Source organism: Chenopodium album, chromosome 13, assembly GCF_948465745.1.
Source record: "Chenopodium album chromosome 13, dcCheAlbu1.1, whole genome shotgun sequence".
Taxonomy (NCBI): domain Eukaryota; kingdom Viridiplantae; phylum Streptophyta; class Magnoliopsida; order Caryophyllales; family Amaranthaceae; genus Chenopodium; species Chenopodium album.
The window spans coordinates 7,181,865-7,206,487 of record NC_137846.1 but is presented as its reverse complement, the minus strand read 5'-3'; the positions used below and the strand labels follow the sequence as shown (position 1 = coordinate 7,206,487).

The 24,623-nt window shown below is 34.3% G+C and overlaps 4 protein-coding genes and 1 long non-coding RNA gene across 5 annotated transcripts; 2 read left to right on the top strand and 3 right to left on the bottom strand.

The window, feature by feature from the left end:
• The first annotated feature begins 1,772 nt into the window (after nt 1-1,772).
• On the top strand, nt 1,773-9,824 carry LOC145574444 (tryptophan--tRNA ligase, cytoplasmic-like). The gene is made up of 13 exons (XM_081632231.1): nt 1,773-1,905; nt 2,614-2,898; nt 2,987-3,106; nt 3,844-4,029; nt 4,174-4,225; nt 4,325-4,390; nt 4,761-4,847; nt 5,701-5,793; nt 6,904-6,984; nt 7,616-7,687; nt 8,224-8,292; nt 8,410-8,520; nt 9,268-9,824. Exons 2-13 carry the CDS (start codon nt 2,672-2,674, stop codon nt 9,316-9,318), a joined length of 1,215 nt encoding a protein of 404 aa, XP_081488357.1. The 5' UTR covers nt 1,773-1,905; nt 2,614-2,671; the 3' UTR covers nt 9,319-9,824.
• A 573-nt stretch (nt 9,825-10,397) lies between these two features.
• LOC145574439 (uncharacterized) lies at nt 10,398-14,110 on the bottom strand. Its single transcript, XM_081632226.1, has 2 exons — nt 13,975-14,110; nt 10,398-12,840 (listed from the first exon to the last, which is right to left on the bottom strand). Exon 2 carries the CDS (start codon nt 12,727-12,729, stop codon nt 10,930-10,932), a length of 1,800 nt encoding a protein of 599 aa, XP_081488352.1. The 5' UTR covers nt 12,730-12,840; nt 13,975-14,110; the 3' UTR covers nt 10,398-10,929.
• Nucleotides 14,111-15,932: 1,822 nt separating this feature from the next.
• LOC145574451 (putative F-box protein PP2-B12) lies at nt 15,933-17,613 on the bottom strand. The gene is made up of 3 exons (XM_081632237.1): nt 17,390-17,613; nt 16,556-16,674; nt 15,933-16,470 (listed from the first exon to the last, which is right to left on the bottom strand). The coding sequence occupies exons 1-3, from the start codon at nt 17,429-17,431 to the stop codon at nt 15,990-15,992; spliced, it is 642 nt and encodes a 213-aa protein (XP_081488363.1). The 5' UTR covers nt 17,432-17,613; the 3' UTR covers nt 15,933-15,989.
• Nucleotides 17,614-20,452: 2,839 nt separating this feature from the next.
• LOC145574447 (putative F-box protein PP2-B12) lies at nt 20,453-22,619 on the bottom strand. The gene is made up of 3 exons (XM_081632233.1): nt 22,166-22,619; nt 21,291-21,409; nt 20,453-21,184 (listed from the first exon to the last, which is right to left on the bottom strand). Exons 1-3 carry the CDS (start codon nt 22,484-22,486, stop codon nt 20,695-20,697), a joined length of 930 nt encoding a protein of 309 aa, XP_081488359.1. The 5' UTR covers nt 22,487-22,619; the 3' UTR covers nt 20,453-20,694.
• A 204-nt stretch (nt 22,620-22,823) lies between these two features.
• Nucleotides 22,824-24,156, top strand: LOC145574457 (uncharacterized). The gene is made up of 3 exons (XR_014098081.1): nt 22,824-22,960; nt 23,280-23,344; nt 23,542-24,156. It is a non-coding gene; the product is annotated as an uncharacterized LOC145574457 (long non-coding RNA).
• The last annotated feature ends 467 nt before the right edge of the window (nt 24,157-24,623 follow it).

The following is a 24,623-nucleotide window of genomic DNA, read 5'->3' as shown; positions in this document are numbered from 1 at the left end:
GAATTTGAAAATTTTCATGGGTATTTCGTGAATAAAAAAAATAACTTAGGGCCTGTATGTTCACATTTACTGAAATGAGCTGAACTAAACTGATTGGAGCTGAACTGAGCTGAAATGAATATTTTATGAGAGAAGGAAATTAAGTGCTGAACTGAACTGAACTGAAATTAAGCTGAAGTGAACAGACCCTTAGGGGTATTTAGTGAAAAATCCGTAAGAAGAATGCATTACCCTTAGTGGCTCTATGCCCGTTACTATTCAATGCATGATCTAAAAGGCGAAAAGAACATTAATATATTCGAAAAAGAACATGTAGGTTTTTGAAAAAAGAACATGTTTGTGATTAACAATGAACATGCATTATTAAAGAACATAAAGACATTGCAAAAAAAACGTGATAAAAACTTTACTAAATTTTATGAAAAATTACACATTAACGGAAAAAATCTTTACCAAAGATATCATTTCCTCAAAAATAGTTCTCCCTTTAAAAATTCAACTTTCATAATAATTTTAGTTTTCTCTCTCTAGAATATTTTCAACTAAAAAAAAAATCAAGATTTCATTTTCAAATTAAATTTCAAATTTCAAAATTCAAAATAACATAGGTTAAAAGAACATAAGTTATAATGTAATGAACATATAATTCATACCCGAAAAACACACTGATCAACCTCAAAGAACCTACGATAATAATAAAAAAAAGATATATGATAATTATAAAAAAAAAAAAAATTGTGCGTCACTTGTGACCTCAAAAAACATATGAGCCAAATTCAAAGAACATACTTTATATTATTGAAACCCAAAAACATGTTTAATCAACATATGTTAAAGAACATAAGTATAAAAGAACATATTATCAAACATATATGGGTATTGGGTATGCTCTTTGTCAAACATAAGTATGTTCTTTGTCAAACAAGGTATGTTCTTTGTCAAACAACCGTATGTTCTTTCCGCCTTCCGACTGCACCACGCACATGGTGCACCGGTGCACCCGGGTGTACTATCTTATTTTCAGTTAATGTTTGCTCTTTTTGCATTTTTTTTTTGTGTTTAGAGAACCACAAAGGCGGGAGATGAGAATCGATTCCAGGATCTCTTAGAATCGGGAGGAAACTCTAACCACTTGACCTATCTCCCACTTCGTCTTTTTATTAGTGGTTAAAAAAACAAACATTAACGCACATCTTTTTTTAATTGGCTAAATAAAAATTATACGTAGTTATTTTCTTTTAATGGGTAAAATTTAATGATTTTTTATGTTCTTTTCCTTTAGGAAAAAAAAAACTTATCATATTAATACTGGCATTATACTGTATCTTTCTTCCGTTATTTCTTTAGGCACGTTTGTCAATGCACAACAATCATTTAATATCTTTAATTATCAAAAAACAAAAGTTACGGAGTATAAAAAGTTGATATTTTGAAAATATGTATCGTGATGAATCTAATACAATCTCGCTTTGTTTTTATTACGTAGAATTCACAAAACAGGGTGAAAGACAACTTTGTAATATGTTAATTCAAAACGTGTCAACTGAAAAACAAAAGTAATATACTCCGTATATCACACAAGTATACTACTGCTCCACTGGTCAACTCTTGAGAGTAGAGGAGGTAAGGGAATTTCCTTACTTCGAAACAAATTTAGCTGGTAGGGCTCAAACTTGTGAGTTGTAAAGGTAAGTTCCCCAACAACTTAATACGGAGTAATAAGAGTACTAATATAATACTCCGTATGGAGTACTGTAGGGAATACTACGGAGTACAATACATTAGATTTGACAAATTTAATCTTTCTCTTTTACTTCTTTCCCATTGAAGCGTATTCTGATTTCTCCATTATAGGCTTTATAGCGACTTCTGAGCTTTCTCTCCTCCATTGAAGCAGCTTCTCAGGTATGATTTTATTTTTCAATTTTCTTTTAATCATTGAATATCATTTTCATACTATTGTTAATTTAGTTTTCAGTATAGTCAATTAGGGTTCTTTTTTGGTGGACTATTGAACTAATGATTATAATTACTAAATTTATTGATTATGAAGGTTTTTAACGAGCTTTTTTGTTGCTAGAAATCGTTGATATTCTTTACTAAGATGAATCTTTTTCGATTTTTTTAGCCTAATTTGATAATTGGATCGAATTTGGTTGCTAATGTGTTGCGGGATTTTGTTTATAACCCTTTAACGTTAGGAAATTACTATGAAATAAATCTTTTCTACTTGTAACATGGCTCAGGGATGGAAATGTATGAATTTGGATTTACAAAATTAAACTACGAGTAGTTCATAATTTAAATTTAAAATCTTTAAATATTAGAATTAATTAACCAAAATGGGTATGTAAAAGGTAAAATCTTTGAATATTAGAATTAACTTACCAAAATGGGTATGTAGTTATTAATATGAAACTTAGAAATTAGGGAAAGTTACAAATTTTCAAGAACAAAGGAAGTATATGTATATTGATTTCAAAACATGAAGACTTATGGGGTTTAAGTGTAATTTATTTTAAGTTATTGTATTTGCATAAGTGCAGACTGGAAAAAGTAGTTTTGATATGTATTTTGGATTAAGCTATTTGATTTCATTGTATTTGTTTGAAGATTTCGTATTTGTAAGCAAGATTCTTGGATCTGCCACTGGAAAGCTTAAGCACTGTCAATGGCAAATGACGGTGAGAAGATGGAGGTAAAAGGAGAAGAAGAAAATGGACAAGTAGTAACTCCATGGGAAGTATCCGCCAAAGAAGGCGGCAAAATTGACTATGATAAACTAATCGACCAGTTTGGATGCCAACGTCTTGATTCTACTCTTATCGAACGTGTTGAACGCCTCACTGGTCGTCCTGCCCACGTCTTCCTCCGCCGTGGCGTCTTCTTCGCTCACCGGTCTTTCTTTCTCTCCTCTTTATATTTCTTCAATTTTGCTGATTAATTGTCTGATTTTTGGTGTTTGATTGATTTCCTGATGTTGCAGTGATTTGAGTGAGATACTTGATGCATACGAAAGAGGTGAGAAGTTTTACTTGTATACTGGTCGAGGACCTTCCTCTGAAGCGCTGCATTTGGGGCATTTGGTACCTTTCATGTTCACAAAGTACTATTTTCTATCTCCTTTTCTAGTTTCAGTAAAAGTTATTTTTTCTGTGTTTGATAGCATAATTTTTCCTGAAATTGCTGTTGTATAGGTAAAGTTCAACTTTGGTGATGAATTATGAGCTGATTGTAATATTTGTGTGAAATTAGTACTATATTGCTGTGTTGAGGTGTGGAATTTATTTGTGCTTCTGCACGGTGTCTTTAAAGGAATTTTAGGTAAATGAGTTATTTTAAGTTTCTGTTAAGCTAGGAGATAGTCTTTCATTATTTTAAGGTAATTGAATTGGGCTTATTGTAGTATTTATGTAAAATTAGTACTACATTGTTGCCTTGAGGTTTAGAAATTTATGTAGTTTATTTCTACTTCTGTTTTAGGTTAACCTAATTCATTATTGCGGATTGATTAGTAGTCCAGTTGGAATGGGAAAGGATAAGGAATAATAAATAATCTTTTCTCTCAATGTTAAATGTAGGTCTTGATTTTGCTGTACACAATTAAAAGTTTGCAGAAAATGTTAATCTACAGTGCATAAGCAACCATTTACCATTATGTTTACAGTATATTCGATATTTCTTGATTTCTTGTAGATCAGTGTTAATTAGAACCGAGCCTCTTTGTTGATTTTTTAAAACCTTCTTTTTAGAGCAAGGCCACTGTTAGTGTGTGTCGTAGTATTTGTCACATTATTGTTCTCTTTTTGGCACATTAAAATTACTAATACTTTAAGGGTATAGGTATCTACAGGATGCTTTTAAGGTGCCCTTAGTGATCCAATTAACAGATGATGAGAAATGCATGTGGAAAAACTTGTCTGTGGAGGAGAGTATTAGACTTGCACGTGAGAATGCCAAGGATATTATTGCCTGTGGGTTTGACGTGTCCAGAACATTCATTTTTACCGACTTTAACTTTGTTGGTGGGTGAGTATTTCATTGATCTTACTTGGAAGTAACAAGTATTCTTATTGCATCTTGGATCAATTTAGTCTCTTTGGGAGGCTTATAAATTAGGTGGTGATATGTTTTTGCCAATGCAATTCACACTAAATCCAACTTCTTGTACAGAAAGTTCTATCAGAATATGATCAAAATTGCCAAGTGTGTCACACTAAACAAGGTATATTTTGCTTTATGATTGGACTTATTATGCAGATGTTTAATTTATCACAGATCTTTGACATGGATTTCATGAGCTGATTTTGGATGGTTATGGCAGGTTTTTGGTATATTTGGTTTTACTAATGAAGATCACATCGGCAAAGTATTTTTTCCAACAACTGAGGTACTCTCTGCTGTCAATTTAAGTCTTGCCAATTGTTTCTTGATTTTTCCGTACTGTCTCATGGGCTCTTGCCATTCAGATTTGTGTTATCATGGTCATACTCTTTTGTTGATCTGCTTTTTTACTGGAGCCTTGATTTCCTTTATACTTGTTGCTTAAAATGGTCGAGTTGATGCCCTGTCAATTGGCCCCTCTACGCTGTGCCATCGTCAATGGTATCCAATATTGTGTAATTAGGATGAGCTCTAATTAAAATTTTGGAGTGAAATGAGCTATTTCAAACTGTCTCCTGCATTCGTTTCTTATATAGCGAATCATTTGAATTTTTTTATTGATTGATTTTTGCTTCTGATACTTTTTGTGGGTGCAGGCAGCTCCTGCCTTTTCCAGTTCATTCCCTCACCTATTTGCTGGCCAAGATAATGTTCGGTGTTTGATTCCTTGTGCAATTGACCAGGTTGATTCTTTTTACCTGGTCTTATCATAATTTTTCTTTTTTATTTTTATAATTTTGAATAATCGTTCATTCTGATTTTACTGGTTTGCTTGTTTTGATTGGTTGCTTACATTGATTTGCATTGGGCCTCAAATCTTGTAATTTTTGTCTTGTTGAGCATTGACTGAAATTCCGGCATGATGTTAGATTTAAGCTGAATTTATGATCGGGTCATGATGGGTTTTAACTTTTTTTTTTGAAAGATGATGGGTTTGAACTTAGGGTTAGGACATTTTGGCAATTTCATCAGTGTTATCCTCTTCTGAATTTTCCACCCTTTTGCTTTTTCTTATTGAAGAGGTGTGTGTGTGTGTGTGTGTGTGGAGAGAGTGAGAGTGAGAGTGAGAGTGAGAGTGAGTGAATGTCTGGGCTATTTTCCTGAGTCCTGAAGGATGTCAAGCCCAGGTCTTGATTTGCTTAGTGTTCGAACAGGGGTCAGGGGCACTGTACTGTTAAGACCTTGGTGCAGAGGTGCGAGGTCCCTGGTATGTCTCTTAGATCGGACTTTGCTTTTCTAGGCCCCAGGCTACAGAAAGGCCTCTCAAGATTGCTTTACTTTTATTAAGGTTTTTGTTCCAGTCCCTCTGTCATCTGAAATTAACACCTGACAAAAGGAGATCCTCTCCCTGATCCTCACGTTCGTTTTCCCTTACTAGCGACTAATCTATAATGCTCTGTTACCAGGTCTGATTGTTTATGTTGCAGATCGTCTTCTTAGGCTGGGCCTTGAAAGTGTCTATTCTTATTATTCCCCTACTTCTGTAGTTCTCTGCTGAGACAAATTTGTCCTGCTTTCCATTTTGTCATTTTCCAGGATCCTTACTTCAGAATGGCAAGAGATGTTGCTCCTCGGATAGGATATCAAAAACCTGCATTGATAGAGTCTTCCTTCTTTCCTGCACTTCAGGTAATTTTGACACATGATATGAACATGTCTTGTGCTTTTTGAGGAGTTTATGGTCATGATGTTTGGGGAATGTACAATTTTAAGCGATTTAATTCATTGTATCATACTTATGTTTGTAGTCATTCTGATGAAATATGAATTAGTTTCTCTTATGTTGAGAATTATTGTGAATGGCGGATAATTTATTACTTAATTTAAATTTGTTGTTCCTAGGAAAAAATAATCTGGTATTAATCTGGCTAAAAATATCCTTATTATTATGCATAGAAACAACTTGCCTTGCTAAGTTCTGTTCTAGTTGGTCTCTGATTATAAGGTCTATTAGAATGTATTCATATATACACACATGATAAATAAGGTCTATTAGAATGTATTCTTATATTTGCAGTAGCACCATGATACTCCCTGTGTTCCATTAAGCTCTTTTGCATTAACTATAGTGGGAGCTGGTGGAAAATTGGTCCCTTTTGACTTTTTGGATAGATAAGACAATGTTGTTTAGGTTCATGGATGTTATTCAAGAGGTTTAATGGACCAACCTGATGGGGTAAGGAAGAATAAAAGAGGTTTCTTTTGCCAAACATGATATTATGTAAAATAAGAACATGAACTTTAAGGTATCAAGAAACTTAACAATGATGAGGAAGTATATGATACCATGTATTACTGTGCTTTTTCAATAGTATGATAGTTTGTTTTATTTTAGTTGTATGATTGTTCACCTATCTAGCACGAATCATACAGCTCCACTGTATTACTGTCTCTAGGTCGTTTGGATGGTAGGTCGGGGCTCCTTGGAGCACCTGTCTGAAGTTGTGGGAATTTATATGTGTTGAAAATTTATGCTTTTCTTAAATGCAAATTGGGTAAAGTCATATTTCTACTGTATCTGTAATTTGTATACTTAGCTGTGGAATGTTTTTTTTTTCTTTTTCCTTCTCATTAGCCAAAGCTTATACATGCTTATTAGTTGGATTTCTTCATACCTATTTCGTGTTACTTCTCTTCCCATCCAAAAAAAAAAGATGTTACTTCTCTACAGGATTATTTGTTATGAATAAGACTTCATGCTTAAAATGAGAAACTCTTTAAATGCTTTAAATATTTCAGGGCGAGGCTGGCAAAATGTCTGGAAGTGATCCTAATTCTGCCATATATGTGACTGATACTGCAAAAGACATCAAAAATAAGGTTTGTCATTTACTCCTCAACCACTACCTCGTAAATCTTTCTGGGGCACTGACTGAATAATATGTCAAACTAAGCTGTAACTTTATAAATATCTAAGGGATGAAGGCATTTCCCATTGTTTAGGAGGAATACATGCGACTATTTATCACCTTGAGCGGTTGGATCACAGAGTTATAAGATGTTTCATAGGTCTAGGGAATTTGATTTAGAAAAGAGTTATCAGGATTCAGGACTAAATACATTGAACCTTATGTCTAATTATTCAGAATAAACTAATACTCTCCTTTTTCCTAATAATAAGGTACATTTGACCAGGGGTCATTTTTGTATGAAATTGAGTTAAAATGCCACAGCAATCCTTCATTTCATTTGAATTTAATTACTTACTATATCATGTAGACAATATTTTCGCATGGCTTATTTTAGAAATGTGGTCTATTATTCAAGGATGAGGTATCCAAAACTATTTTGTAGGGAAGAGGTAGTAGTGTTTAAGTTCTTCCTGGATAAGTATATCTATAATCTCTAAAGGAGCTTATGCATGGCTATCCTATCTTGCTAAGTACTAAGCTTTAGCACTATTTCATCTGCTTTATTTTTTTATCGTTAAGACTCTCTTTTGCTGCTGCAGGTGAATCGATATGCTTTTTCTGGCGGGCAAGATTCTATTGAAAATCACCGAAAGTATGGAGCTAATTTAGAGGTACTTCGCTGTTTATTTTTCTGTTGCGTTTAGTTGCTTACTGTATCGGATTTGTGACCTGTGCTAGAAGCTGAAAAGGTTCTTCAGTAGCTATTTTGGGAAACCATGATGTATTTGGTGATCAAAGTAGTGTCATGGAGTACAATGATGTTACTTTCATCTTTTTAATCGTCAATCCTGTTTTTGGTGCTATTCTTTATCCAACAGTACAACATGTCTTATTATTGTAGGCCATTGCTGCATCCATGTACCTAGAAGAATGGCATATAATATTCCTTTTTTCTTTTGCTGTACTGCCTTTTTATGTTTTTATTTAAAGGTTTGTGCTCATTCTATTTTGTTGTTCAAAGGATTGCCCTTCAATGTTTGTACAAATTTTTTGCTCTCTGTTGGTGTCCTCTTTCCTTGTCTGTATATTTGTTCGCTGTAATGGCAGGGTGAAGTGTAGTTTTAAAACTAGACAATGTTGTATGTGATGGTGAACTTGATTCTTTGTTCTAGCTTTAATATATAATATTGCCCTCATTGTTAACCAGGTAGACATACCAGTCAAGTATCTGGGATTTTTCTTGGAGGATGATGCTGAGCTTGAGCATGTTAAAACAGTAAGATAATCATCACATTGGTCCATGTATCAAGATCCTTTTTACAAATGGGACTTCCACTTTTTATCATCATATTTCTTCTTTCTCCCGAGAAAATGCTAAGCTTTATTCCTCCAGGAATATGGTGCTGGAAGGATGCTGACAGGTGAGGTAAAGAAGCGGCTCATTGATGTTTTATCAGAGATGGTTGAAAGACATCAACGAGCTCGGGCCGCTGTAACTGATGAGGTGAGCTTTTTATGTGGAATTGCGACCTTCTAATCTGAATTGTTAGGGAGGTTTTCCTGTACAAATTTTTTTTTTTTTTTTTTTGGTGAAATTTCTGTAATGTTGTTGATTGTTCTGAAAACAGCACTGCAGAAATAGTGTATTGCAGGTGATAACTTGTTATTTGCTGTGCTTTTCGATATATAGAAATTAATCTGAGTTCCACTAGCAGTTATAAAATATATACTATAGTTTTAACTTGACCATTCTTTCTATATGGTGAAAAGTCAATAATCACCAAATACATCTCCACAAGATCTTTTAGTGTAGAAAAGCAACTTTAGTCATTGTATGCCTGTATGGGTGTGGAGTCCTCTCCTTGTTTTAAAATTAAACACCTGTAGTAATTGTGTACATGATGACTTTCACCTGTAGATGATACTGGTGGAGTTCATGTTTGTCCTTGTTCCCTTGTACTCCTACCTGTGTAACACTACGCTCAAAACATATAAACAAGAAGAACTGGGGTGATAATAGGGTTAATATGTGGTATGACTTCGGAAAATTGTTGAATCAATTGGTAATCATAAAATTCTGTGGTCATTCTCTCTCTCACTAACCCTGTACTCGAGTTTCTGGTTACTTCTAATAAGGCCCCCTTTAAAATTGTCAGCTTATGTCTGCTTGGATTTACTATTTATTTGTTTTACTACAAGCCCGTGTAATCGTCAAATTATCCTTTTCTAACATTGCTCTTTTGACTTCCAGATGGTGGATGCTTTCATGGCCGCAAGGCCTCTTCCTCACATGTTTGACTAATGGGGGGAAACCAATGGAATTTTTGTTAGAAGTGTGAAATTTTGCAATGGTTACTGGTGTAATACGTTTATTTATGTAGTCATTCAGAATCGAAGGATTTTTAGACTAATTGAAGTCGTACATATACATCAATTTTGAAGCTCTGATATCCAATCCATGTTGGCAGCCATGTGGTGACGCTAAACAGTTGATACAATGGATTATGTGGGGAAATCATATAACCCAGTGTTTTTCTCTGCAATCTTCAGTAGAGAAGTAGGTTGCTATCAAGTTTTTCTCCATAGTTTACGATATCCTGAGGAAGCTTGATACCACATTGCGCCTTATGGCCTCAAGGGATAAGGAAGATAGCCTTTAGTTTGCCAATCTATGACAAGTAAACTGGACATGAAACTCCAATGTTTTTTTTTATATTTGATGTTCTGAACAAGGACAGGCATGGACGTATTTTATCTAAGAGCAAGCCAAACCCTGGATATTTGTTAATGACTGAAACTTATTTTATACTCCCTCAGTTCATCCGTGTTTATTTATTTATTTAACCGTTTTCTTTTTCACCAAAACCAAGATTTTGTACTGAGTAGTCGTATAAATTTTGAGAGATAAAGGAAGGTGGAAGTTTGTACAGGTAATGTGTGTGAGACCAGTGAGAGTAAAAATTATGATAGGACGTACTAGGCGAGGCACTGAACCAAGTTATGTAGTTATGTACTTCTTATGATATTGAAGTTTATATGTAATTTAACACTTGCATTATACGAAATATATAAAGGTGGTATAAGTGATGCAGAAGGTTAAACTATGTCAATAATTCTAAATTGGAGCAAGTATTTCTCATGATATTGATGAAAGTTGAGTCACTGAATATATTTAGTTTATGTAACAGATAAACATATTCATAGTTAAAACACTTTTTTTTTTTTTTTTTTTTTAATCCGAACGAGCAACGAGGGCAAAAACACTCATATGTGAATTGTATATAAATTCAGTTTGAAAGATAAGTAAACATATGATACAATTGTCCAGTTAGTTACCATAAAGCATTATGTCATTGTCTAGGTAGAGGGTTTGCAATCCAAGTTCATAATGGTGAGGAACATTATTACATTAATAATTCTTTTCCCTTGCTAATTCACCCCTGTTTTTCCCTTGTATGCACAGTTTCGTCCACTTTGTTAGGAATGTTGCAAAACTCAACAATGTTAAATTCAATTATCAGCAGGGCAACTGACTCTAATATGAAAATTTGCTCTCATATACAAGCAGTCGCACAGTATCATATTCAGAGCTTGTACAATCGTACGTAGGGCAGCCGAGTCTTCCTAGAGGGATGTTATGCACGAGCACAGCCATAGTAGGCTGTCCGAGTTCACTTATTTCATGTCTGTACTGTCCATCTCACAGTTTTATACTCCGTATATGGTTAGTTTCCACTTTCCAGTAACCTGAGTTGAAGCTCTGATTCTTGTACAGAGTCTGATAAAAAGCTGACATTAAGTCAAGTTGAAAGCCCCACAAATTAAATCTTTACAACTGTTGACAGTCATTCAAGGACACAACAGTACGACCAATTCTACAACAATCTGGGAAGATGTACAAAGAAATATAAAATCAAAGTTGCAATGTGCATTTCTTTTGAGAATGACCTAGCATATGGCAACGGCCACACTGAACTACTCTTTTTGGCCGTTTTAAATTCTCTACACGCAACACCTTCTTCTTTGGCCTACCAGGCGGTCGTCGAGTTTTAGGCGGCCTAATTACAATGTCAAGTTTGGCGCCTCCACCTTCTGCCATCCCCTCACCTTGCTCGTTCCACTGACTCTTATCAGGAATAGGCATTATAATCTGAGAATAAGCTTCCCTGTAGCTTGCAACTGTAAAACAATGCTCAGCAAACATATGAGCATTTTGCCCACAAGAGATGAGAGCAGCAGCGGCATGAGCACAAGGTATACCATAAAGTTGCCAACGTCGGCATGAACAAACCCGAGCTCTTATATCCACAATGTTTGTACGCTCAGTTGACACAATTTCAAACTCAACCTCGTTTGCACGAAGCACTTGATAACAATGGGCATCTGCAATTGCTTCTGAGATCTTTTTCTCAGCAGATGGCACTAAAATGGAATCTAATCTCATGCCCACAGCACGCCTTTCATCAAACCATGTAACTAACTGCTGACGAATATGTTCCATCATTTGAACTATTGGAAGCTCATGACATTCAAGAGCCCAGTTATACAACAACTCTGTGATACTTAATGTGAAATGTCCATACCTAACTCCCTCAAAATATGCAACTGCCCAAAGTTGAGGCGGATACTGTTGGAACCATGTTCCAACATCTTGGTTCACCCCCATCATTTCAGATATCTTGCTTTCAAATTCAACTGCTGTTAGAGCATACACAGCATTCCAGAAGATATTCACCAACTTTGAATTCTTAAATGTATCACGGAAATTTTCACTGATGAATCGCAGACAAAAACCATGGTAAGCACTTGGAAAATGTGTCTCCACTGCTTCAACCATGCCCCTTTGTCTTTCAGATAATATTGTAAGCCTAGGCATGTTCTCAGTATTGACTCCTAGAAGCTTCCGCAACTCGGACATGAACCACATCCAATTTTCATCACTATCTGTATCAACAATAGCAAATGCTAAAGGAAATAGTTTATCATCTGCATCAATAGCTGCAGCACATAGTATTGTCCCCAAGTATTTTCCTTTAAGATGTGCTTTGTCCAGTTCTAAGAGTGGCCTACAAGCATTTATGAAGCCATATATCGATGCCCGATAAGAGACAAAGAGTCTTTGGAAGCAATTTTCAGGTCCTGTTGCAACAACTGTGGCAATGCTTCCAGGATTAGTTTTCCTGATTTGTTCACAGTATGCAGGAAGAAAACGATATCCATCTTCAAATGTTCCATGAAGGGCAGCCATACTACGTTCCTTTCCACGCCACGCTTGCATGTAAGATACAGCAACCCCATGTTGGTCACGAATATCTTGCAAAATTTCCTTGGGCTTGTATTGTGGATTGTCCTTCACTCGAGATTCTACCGATCTTGCAACCCAACCAACTGATGCTTGATGATGATGAAGATTACGAACTCCTTCACATGTGTGCTCTGTGTTCAGTGTTCTAATTGAAAAGGTAGGAACATTTTGACATTTTGCAACATGAACACGCCAAGGGCAGCCCTCCTTAGAGCACTTTGCTATAAAACGGCTGCGATCTGACTTAACTATTCGAAGATCAAAATGCAATGCTATCGCAACATCCTTCAATGCTCTTCGGCAAGTTTCAACATCAGGGAATTCTTGTCCAATAGCTAGAGAATGATCGAGTATTAGAGACTGATCGAGTATGAGAGAATCTGGAACAGTCAACTGATTATCAGCCATAAATCACAGGGAACAATAATTTTTGTGTTTCTGAATGCTTCTTTTCATGTCATTGATAAGCAGTCACTAACTCAAACAATTACCAACAGACTCTCATATGACGAAGTTAACCTGTAATTAATAAAAGACAGAAATGGATAAGAATAATCAAACAAGACAATAATGAACTCATCTAAGAAACATCAGCTTTCAAAGTCGAGCTAACTGACATTACAAAACTACACCAGCTCCTTCATTCCCCATTCTATCCAACTACTTCATTTTTTCCTTCTTTGAAATTGTAAATTACATCAGTTTTCAAAGGTAAAGTTAAAGGAATGAAGAAAGACAATTGATGAATGATCTTTTTGTTCGTATGTGTGTGTGTCAATATGTGGCCAAACAGCGGAAGGCTAAGATTTCAATTACCATAAATAGGCAAAGAGTAGGATGCTAAGATTTCAAATCAAATGTGTTAATGTGTGGGTAAAGAGCAATAGGCTAAGCTCAAGTTATGACATTTTAATCCCAGTTGTTCATATTACGAATTTCTGTCGAACCTTAATCAACATTCAAACACTTCATATTAACAAAGTGTTTCAATGTTCACAGCTAAAAGCTCTGTTTATATCCTCCCTTGACAAAGTTCAGCGAAAACGCGAAGTCATATCAATTGCTCTTAATTCAGTACCATAGTTTCAGTATAAGTTTAGTTTCAATTACAATGTATTTCCCAAACAATGAAAATTAAGCGCTCAATTACCCCTCTACCATTTGAAATAGTTCCCCATATCCCCTGTTATACCAGTTTCTTGTTCTGCATTAGTGTTTGAAGTTAAATCCACCCTATTTCGTATCGATTAGCTCCCGAATAATCCGTATAATCACGGGATTGCAAGTAATCATACCCCATTTTATCTTAATCTAGCAACCCATTAAACTATGATGCATCAACAATCAACCATAATAATATTTACCATTTTTCAAATTTTCAGCAAGAAAATAGTGGGAAAATCCAATCTTTTGAGCTTCCCAATTATATAATTTCAGTATCAAATTAAAATTTACAATTTTCACAATACTTTTAAATCACTGATTACAACCCAGAAATAATTATAATCAGCCATTATCAATAAATTTCATAAACAATGTTGTCAGCAAATAATTAAGCTAAAATATAAAACAATATTCGTTAAATTAATTAAAACCCTAAAAATGAGAAAAAAGGGAGAAAATAGAAAGCTAGAAAATAGAGTGTGATAGTACCAGGTGAGAACGGAGGGTCGAGATTAAGCTCCTGCAACTCGGGAAATAATTGGAGCCGTTGATCGAACTGGAAGTTTGGAGCAAAGTTATGAATGGGAGAAATCGGAGTTTCATTAATGGGGGAAGAAATTGCAGAAGAAGTGGAGGAGAGAGAAAGATCCCGACTAACCAGAAAAGGGCAGATATATCTTAAATTAGGGCTTTGGATAGGGGTATTTTCGTCCTTTCAAGATTATACATTTGTGACTTGTGTATTTTTTTGTTGGGGTGTAACAATCTATGAGTAGTTAAGCAATTCCTATGGTACTAACAAAGGATTGGCTCACTTAATAACATTTTTACCTCAAATCATAAAAATTTAGGGTTCGGATCCTACTAAGTGAAAGGGTATTTGGGGGTAGAAATTTTCTTACCCATCCCTCTACTCCCAAGCTAAGTGTCTAGCCTGCAAATACGTAATAAAAAAACTGCGAGGGTTGAGGTATGGTCAAAGTCCTTTTATTACCGTATTAAACATTTAGACTTTGAAATATGGTTGTATTACTGTATAAAACATTTGGACTTTGAAATATGGGTGTTTAAATGATTCAGACTGGAAGAAACCTACTACCTTTGTTAGAAAGACTGTAGACCGGATCTGAATCAATTAACTAGTGAGATCTTGGGTCGTGAAATTAACTAGCATATCGAGAGTTAAATAACTAATTAATATACTTGTATGTGGCTAACCACACAGTGTGGCCACATTGGTTTATAAGAGTACTCTTTATTTAAATATAAGTAACTCATTTTTTCATATAAGAGTAACCCCACGTTGTCCATAAAAGTAACTCAAATTCATTATACAAGTAAAATCAAGTAATTTAGAAATAACCTCATTTTTTCATTTGAGTAATCCCTATTCTTTTGTTTTTAATAATTAGGAATAATTCCACATATTTAAGAGAGTAACCTCTTTTTTTCATTTAAGTAACCTACATACGTTAAGGTAACCTCATTTGCTCATCACTATAACCCCTATTACTTAATTTATTGCCTTATAGTATGTAATTATATGAAGTGGCCACACCATGTGGCTAGCCACATATAAGACTTTGTTATTAATATATTATCTAAATTTATACAAGTATTAAGTTTGGAATGCATGCTAAAATCACTTGTCGATCAGTGTTATAAATGTTTGTTTTACTTTAATATTTCTCTTTTACCTTTCTTATCTAACGCCTCATGGTTAGCTTTTGCCCGGTCAATACTTTAAAACAAAATTGAAGTTATTTAATTTCCATGACTTGCCACATAAGTAGAACAAGTGTAGCTAGTGCTACTCTTAAGTACCAGGTGTAGTGGTGTTACAATTCCCCCAAGTTTGAGGAAATCCTATGAATTTAAAGAGTCATAGATTTACTGTTATACTTATAACCAAATCATGAGGTGTTCTAACTCCAACTCACTTTCTTTCTCCTTTAATTTTCTTAGTCACATACACATTCATATATGCCCTTGGAAGCTGACTGAACAAGTAACACTGGCTGAGTGGTTTAGGAAACTTGCTGCATATTTAACCAGGCCATCTTACACTACTAGTAGTAGTAAAATGTGCTGCTTTGTCATAACCTGTAAAAGGTTTGATATAACTCTGAAACTTACATGTTTTTTAAAGTGAAGCAAACGTGCTTTGGGCCTTTGATATCCTCTTGAATCGTTGCAATGCCGCCCTCGGCATGGAAGCTTCATAACTAGCTCTTTGACGACTTTCAATTGAGATTTCTTGCGTTTAAATTAACATACAAGTCAAGTAATAAGCTAATCGTGTTACTAATTTCATTTCTGAAAAGCTTATAATGAGTTATATTTATGGAACATGACTCATATTCAAGGAACATCATATCATCACAACATAAAATCTCCCAATTGATCAACTTGAGTGCAAATTGTCACATTTGGTAACATATATGATATATATCAAGCAATTAAAACAATAAAACTAGTTGATGTATTTTCCCTCCCTTTTATTCCTAGGCAATATTTGGTCTAATCTCAATTCCTTCAACAATCAAACCACCTTTCCAATTCCCACCCTTGATATCCAACACTTGCATCTCCACTTCTTCATTATCATCTCTACCAGTCGAAAACTCCCCAATTTTGATCTCGAGCCATCCATCTGATCTGTGCTTCGGAAGCTTTGCTTGATTATCAATCTCTCTTTTAGTCGTCGTCAGCTGAGTCCATGACACAGGAGACATGAACTGGTTGAAACGCCTAGGTACAATATCGTACCTCTCCTTGGACTCCCAATAGAATTTGTCAGTTTCGCCTTTGCCTTGAGCAGTCGAAAGTGTTACCTCAGCCGGGGAGTAAAACCCGTACGCTTTGCTCTGCATCTTGTACACAAGGTAAGCAGCATAATCTGTGTTTGGAGATAACATTGATGTTTTTATATTCCCTTTGATTTCAAGCCAGCAGACAGTAACAAGCTCTGCTACTTCAGAAAATCTGTATGCATTTTACAGGAAACAAAATCAATAAATTTTAACGCCTTAACTAACAAAGATAACACATCTGAATTCCATAATCGTACCTCGAGTTAGGATCAGAATGCCATGTCCAATATTTTGGTGTATCACCCCAAACAATGGTCAGGTTTTTTGCAGATATGATGCAACTCTTTTTGCTCATTGATTTATCTAGTGAAAAATTCTGTTAACAAAAGAATTTTGATAGCTACATTAGATACATAAACACATTAAAATTTCATCAACTTAATTAGGAGAAGGAAAATCCTAGTATAGGGGCTAGTACCCCTATGTCAGGCCTAGAAGTCGGAGAGCTAATCAACTAGTCAAATGCTTCAGCCTCCTATATTGAACTCAACTATTGTTTGTACGTTACAACTTACAAGTTACAACAAGTCGCGACACAATACAAATTCCATACTAGGAGTAACATTTACTCTCAAAATATCAATGCTTTTGGAGTTTGCTATGAACAAGTACGAATTAAAGAAAGTTATGTAGCTAGCAAATAAACATATCATAAACCGTTAGAAAAAGTACAAGTCAAAAGCTTGATTATATATGAACCAAAGGTTTCATATGATTACATCCAATTACCTACTAATCACTCACATAACCAAAAAAAATCTCCAAACAAAACTACCATGTCACATCTTTATATATTAAGAGACCGTGCAAAAGCAAATGTTTTACAAGTATATAATCATAAGCAAAGACGTGTTCAAGACAAGATATCAAGAAAAAACAAATGATACTAATGATCATACGAGTAACCAAAAAATTGAATGACTATAAAAAATTAAATAAAAACAATATCTATTCTCATGCAAAATCAATCATTAAACAAGAAAATTAGCCCAAAAATTGCAACAAAAAAAATCAAATCAAAATTAAATTACCAGAGCACCGTCATCGATGAGGAGGTTGTCAGCGAGATGCATGAATTTTTTTTTTTTTTTTTTTAAATTATTTTTAAGAGAGAAAGATCCCAATTAGCTAGAAAAAAACCTGTAATAGGAGGTATTTTCGTCTTCTAAAGCTTCTTTTTTTAAAAAAAATTTATTGAGATAACCCCATCACAAGGGCAAATAACGTACATATGAAATGTTTGAAGTGTGAGTGATGTGTGTGTGTTTATTTTTTATTTTTTGGTGTAACCTTTGCAATTTGTTGAAGCAAACTTATTTTTAATTAAGTTATTTTTTTATTAATACTTTTTTCTTTTAAATAAAATTATAATTTTTATTGGCGTTAAATTTTAACTCAATATTTAAATTATTCAAAAAAAAAAAAAAGACTTAATATTTTAACTCAATGTTATTTTAAGTGCCTCAATTTAACTCTTTGCACATTCACGTAATCCATTCTAAGTTTCTAACCAATGTTAAAGGATTTGTATATAAGGAAAAAAATATACTCCGTACACAAAGTTTTATATGTGACTGGCCACACCGTACGACCAGCCACAATATTAAAAAAAAAAAAAATCATTTTTTTCTGTTCTATCCCTCTTTCTCTCTCTTTTTATTTCTTCTAAGTTGGGGTTACTTCTTTCTCTCTCTTCTCTCTCTCTCCTCTTTTCTTTTTCTCCAGAATTTGAATTTTGTGATGAAGAGATAATCGTTGATGAGAAGTTGAGTTCGAGTTTTCAAGGTCGGAGCTCCTCGTTATTGTCGCCGGAAAACAATTTAAAGGTTTTTAAGGTCAAATTCGGCCATAAAAACTCTAGATATAGAGTTTCCATGGTCGAATTTGGCCTTTTTAGCCATATTTGAAGTGAAATTCGAAGCCATTATTAATTTTAAAAGTATTTGTTCGATTTTTTTTTTTTTTTTACGATTTGGTTGTAGGTTCGGTTGGATTTATGTTTGTTTGTGGGTTCGATGTATGGTGGTGGCGGCATGGCGTATTGGGGGTGGTGTGGTGGGTCAAGGGTTACAAGGTCGGGGGTTACTTAAGGGATTACTAGATGGGTAGGTCGGGGGTTACTTAAGGAGTTACTAGATGGGTTACTTAAATGGGGTTACATGAAGGGGTTACTGAGGGGTTACTTGGGGGGTTACTTGGAAGGTTACTTAAGTAGGGTTACTTAAGGGGTTACTGGAGGGGTTAGTGAAAGGGTTACTAGAGGGGTTACTGACGTGGCACCTTGTCATACCGTGCGGCTGACCGCACCAAAAACCCGTTGTACTTCGTATATATAATCACTTGTTGTTGATCTGAATCGTCTCAATGTATATATAGTTTTCAAATATCATACAAGTTTTTTTTTAGTAATTTTTTTGGTATTGATAATTAAAAATATTACTCTGTTTCAAATTATACTTTGACCTTTCGCATTATTTATATAATTTACTTTAACCTATGTTAATGATTTGTGGACAAGAAAAAAAAAATTATAATTATGTGAGTACTTGTAAAAATCATCTAACATAATGTATACATTTCAAAAATATGTGTATTTTTTAAAAAATTTATATTATATTTACTATTAATTAAAGATTTTATTGATCAAAATACTATATTAACATACATGTTCAATCACAATAGATCATTTATTATAAATCATAGAAAATAAAAGTCCGTACTCCGTAATAATTAAAGTATTACTTATCCACAACGTACCTAATCAAAATGGGATACTTCAAAAAAAAAAAAAAAATAGAGTATATAATATGCATGGCTTGCCAGTTGCCACGTACTTGAACAAGTGTTGCTACTGCAAACCTTGAATACCAGGTGTAGTGGTGTTACAATTCCCCCATTTATGAGGAAATCGTATCAACTCAAGAGTCAGAGGTTGTAGCTGTTAAAAAAAGCATGAGGTGTCCAAACAACAAGTTAAGAGTCACTCACAAAGTAATATGCCCTACGCCCCTACAACAACACGGAGTAATTAAGCCGGCTATGTATGAGCCTATGAGGCTATCCCAGACACTAAGATCCCAACACTAAGCTTGACACATAATTTACGAAAAAATATACTTGTACTCCATAGGGAGCGCATTACAACGATTCAAGAGAATAGTATTGGAATTGTGTTATTGTTTGCATATCATCACTTACTACTTCAGCAACTAATTATGTTAAACAGTTACAATGTAGCTATGTTGACAAATAGTGCATAACAAGTTAACAAATAGAAGCTTCATGACTAGTTCTTTGGTGAATTTACAAAATTCTATATTTAAATTTCTCACGTACCTAATTTAACAAATAAAGTTAATCGTGTTTGATTACATATTTGAATAAGAAGGTATAAGTATAACGACTGAACGAGTTAGAATGCATATATGCACATAGCACCTATATGTTAAGCATGCATATATGAGTGCATTATGGGATTTTTTTTTTTTTTTTTTTTTTTTTTTTTTTTTTTTTTAATTTGACTTTTTTTACAGTGGTATGTTTTTGTGTATTATTATGCATGTATAATGTACCATTAAAGTATAAGTTGTCTTAATAGTAGTTTTTGTTTACTATTATGCATGTAGTGTACTTTTTATCATTGTTGATTATTTTCTCCTAAAATACCTACCACCTATATCACCTATTATGCCGTAGTGGTGCATTTTGCCATCCTATATGTTTCTAAAACATATAGGCGCTATGCGCCAATACAAATTGTATTCAAGGAGCATGACTTGAGAATTCCGGACAAAGGGAGGAGCAAATATAAGCTACTCATTTAAAGGTTCTTTTAAAAATGGTGGGTCATCAATCTATTATATCCAAGGGCCTTGTAAGCTAGGTGATAAGTGATACTAATTTACATGGATTCTTCATTGTAATACAAGGAAAATACATGAAACAGAAATTATGAATCTTGTTCCTTTAGCATTATCGCCTGTATGATAAAAGGTAGCTCAACTCTAGCTTTGGCGCAACAAACCATCGGAAATGATCAACATGAGTGCAAATTGTCACATTCAGTAACATACGAAGTATATAATAAGGTGAAATCATACAAATAATCTCTTCTATTACAGAGTACAACAACGAATAGCTTCACCATTCTTAGAAAACAGTTCTTATTCTGATCTTAAACAAGCAGTAAAAAGATTGTACGGCTGCTGAAGAAGTGAAGAACGATGTAAACGTCCAACAAAATTCTCTCCAAGAAATTTAGCAAGCTAATAAAGGATAAACGAATCGACTTAAAAACAATAAAAACTAGTGAGTAATTGGTTTTAACTCTCTTCCTTTATTCCTTGGCAATTCTTGGTCTAATCTCAATTCCTTCAACAACTAAACCACCTTTCCAATTCCCACCCTTGACATCCAACACTTGCATTTCCACTTCTTCATTATCGTCTCTGCCAGTTGAAAATTCCCCAATTTTAATTTCATGCCATCCATCTGATCTTTGCTTCGGAAGCTTAGCTTGATCAACCTCTCCCTGAGTCGTCGACTGAGCCCTTGACATTGGAGCCCTGAACTGGTTGAAACTACCAACACGCCTGGGTACAATTTGGTACCTCTCCTGGGACTCCCAGTAGAACTTCTCAGTTACGGGTTTGCCTTGAGCAGTCGAAAGTGTAACCTCAGCCGGGGAGTAAAACCCGTAGGCTTCTCTCTCCATCTTGAAGACAAGGTAAGCAGCATAATCTGTGTTTGGAGATAATAGGGATGTTTTTGTTTTCCCTTTAATTTCAAGCCAGCAGACAGTAACAAGCTCTGCTACTTCAGAAAACCTGCATACATTTTACAGGAAACAACATCAATAAACCAGCCTCTAGCTAAACTACTGCTCAACTCCTTAACTAACAAAGATAACAAATTTGAATTTCATAAACGTACCTCGACTTAGGATCAGAATGCCATGTCCAATATCTTGGTGTATCAGCCCAAACAATGGTCAGATTCTTGGCAGATATACTGTAGCTCTTTTTGCCGGTTGATTTCTCTATTGAAAAGCTCTGTTAACATAAATTTTAATAACTACATTAGACACAATATCACAAATACATAAGTAATTCATCTGTTTACAGTGAGAATGGCACATCCTAAGACCCCTAGCCTCAGACATGGAAGTCGGAGAGCTAATCAACTACTCTAGCCTCCTATCTCAGACTCAACTATTAATTCAATCAATCAATCAATCAAAGCCTTAATCCCATCATAAGTGAGGTCGGCTATTGATCAAATCCGTTAAATTGTTTCCTTTAGCAAGTCGCAACACATTATTACAAATTCAAAGAATTGATAAACAAAAGCAACAAAAGGCGGTACTCAATACTCACTACTCCGTATCATATTAAACCAATAAACACACTACCAACACAAAGAAATAAAAGTAAGCATCTTTTTTAAAGACAATTTCTTTTTCTTTTATTTTCACTCAATGCTTTTGGGAGTTTGCTATCAACAAGTACGAATTAAAGAAATTATGTCACTGACAAAAAAACATATCATATACAGTACTGTAATAAAAAGTTCATGTCAAAAGCTTAATTATCAACCAAATTATTCATTTGATTACAGTAATTTCCCCACTAAAAAATCTCCTTCGAGCAGAGATGCATTGGAGACAGTGCAAAAGCAAACGTTTTGGATAATTAATTATACCCATGATACCATAGAGACCGTGAAAAATCAAATGATACGGATTGATTAACGAAACACGAAAATTAGCCCGAAAAAAAAAAAAAATTAAAATAAAATAAAAGAATTACCAAAGCACCGTCATCGATGAGGAGGGGGTTATCGGCAAGATGCATGAATAACTGTTTTTTAGAGAGAGAATCAAGCAGAGAAAGAGCACCGTCGGATCGGGCAAGAATCTGACGGTAATCGGACGGCAGGAAATTCTCCCAAACAGCGTCAGAATCAGAAGCAGACTTGAAGATTCTAGAAATGGAAGAGAAACGACACGCATCACGAGGACTAGTGAAGGAAACAACGGCTGCGATGCAACCTTCAGGTAAGACGTAGAAATCTATGCCGTAGAAGATTTCACCTCCTTCAACCATTTTCAATTCTCTTTCTTGTTCCATCAACAATTTTGATTTTATGTTGTTGCTAAAAATGGGATGAATTGAGTTTGTTTGGTGTTTTAGGGGTGAGAGGGTGACACGTTTTATAGGCGGTGGAGGAGTTAATACAAATTGAGGGTATTGAAGTTTGACAAAAGTTGCACAAAAGATACTGAAGTTTGAGAAGTTGCACAAAAGGGACTGAACCCATTACTGGAGGTAAAGATTCCAGTAGTAACTTGCTACAACCGGTTACAACAATTTTTTACTAAAAGTAAAAAATAAAAAATAAAAATAAAAAATAAAAAAAAGCTAAGGTGTACATTGGGAAACGAAAAACATCATTACCTTTCTCCGTCTTCAACACACTCACTCTTCCAAGCACCCAGAAATCACAAAAATGGTGGCAACTTCAATTTCAACCTACTATTTTACTTGTTCTACAATTGCTTCTCAGAAAACTAAAACCTCCCCATTTCCATTACTCTCCCAAAGGTATCTTTAATTTCACCCAATTTAATTTCATTGCATTTTTTTTAATTTTTAATGTAGTTTCTAATTATTACGATATATTTTAGGGAAATATTTGGGAGTATATTTGATTTGTGAATACTTGATTGATTCTCTAGGATATAGTTTGATTCTCTAGGATATTATTTCCCATATATATCTTCTTGCCCATGCTTTAGCTGGTGGTATTCGACTAGGCTTAGGAGAAGTCAGACATTGTATTTATATATTTGCTGCTCATTGAATCAATAAACAAGACCAATGTTCTCAATTTCTACACTAATTCATTGATTTACAATTGTAGAACCTCAAGTAAATCGATTGTTTCTGTACTATCCAATTACTCCAATGATTATTCATCTAAATCTGGTAATTTGATTTCTTACGTACTATCTAAAAATTTATCTTTTCATTCTGAATCTGAATTGTTTGAGGATAATTTTGATTTGTTACCGAAACTTAAATTAAACTTATTAGATGTGAAATTTTTGTTATTTTTGTTAACTTTCCTGTAATTTTTAGAAATGCTTCTTCTGAATTTTTTTTTTTTTTTTGAATTGATGCAGGGTCTGTGAGTTGAAGAAGGCAATGGAGAACAACATAAATGGAAGTCAGTTTTTTTTGGAGTTGAACATTGAACAAATGCAAACATTAGTACCTTCTGATTTAATGTCAGAAATTTAATTTTCCTTTTTTTTTTTGGCTTTGGTAACTTGTTGTAGTAGGTTGATTTTGTGATGAGTACTCTACTTGCAACTTCTCAAATCTGAGTACCTTTTGTGCAACTTTCTCCAAACTTCAGTACTCTCAATTTGTATTAACTCGGCGGTGGAGAGATAGAGAAGCTTAGGGGTTAAGTCTGTGATGTCGATATTATTTAAATTTATCTACTTTTTCAAATTGTGTAAAAAGGGGATCTGATTCAAAGGTTGTAAAAAGGGATTAGATTCACATTTGTTCTAGTGTAGGAACTAGGAACCTCACTAAGGCTAGGTTCCATTTCTCCGCAAATAAGGTGTTTTTGGCCTTGTTTGGTAATTATAATTATAAGTAGTTGATGCTTGATAGCTGATTGATGTAGTCCATTGTAAAATTAGTTATTAGACGGATTGGATCAAGATTGGTGCGGGTCAATTACAAGTCGGGTTAAAAATAGTCACATTTTATAAGGTCAATATCGGGTTAGGAATCAATAGCGGGTTGATAATGGGCGAGCCAATAAAATATCAATTCAAATAAATATTGAACAAGGCCATTATTAAGTATATATGAATATAAATTTATTTATGCAATTATTTTTACATTATCTGTTTTCTTTATCTATTAAATTGGAAAAATATTTTGGCTCTATATTGACCCTACCCAATAAGGGTCATGTCCATTAAAAACTTTTTTAGTTAAGCCCCGACCCTATTATTATTGGGCTACCTTACTCAATAACCAGGTATAGTCGGTTGTACTAACTGATTTGATTTAGTTGGGGTGTTGTTTGACTAGGTGGTTGTAAATGTGTAAAAACGTTTGGTATGTTAAATATAGAAGAGAATTATAGAGAAATATAGAGAGATAGAGAAATATATTTTACGTTATATATATTCTTCCATACTGTACGGGATATATATATACATGAATAATATCTAGAGTTCCA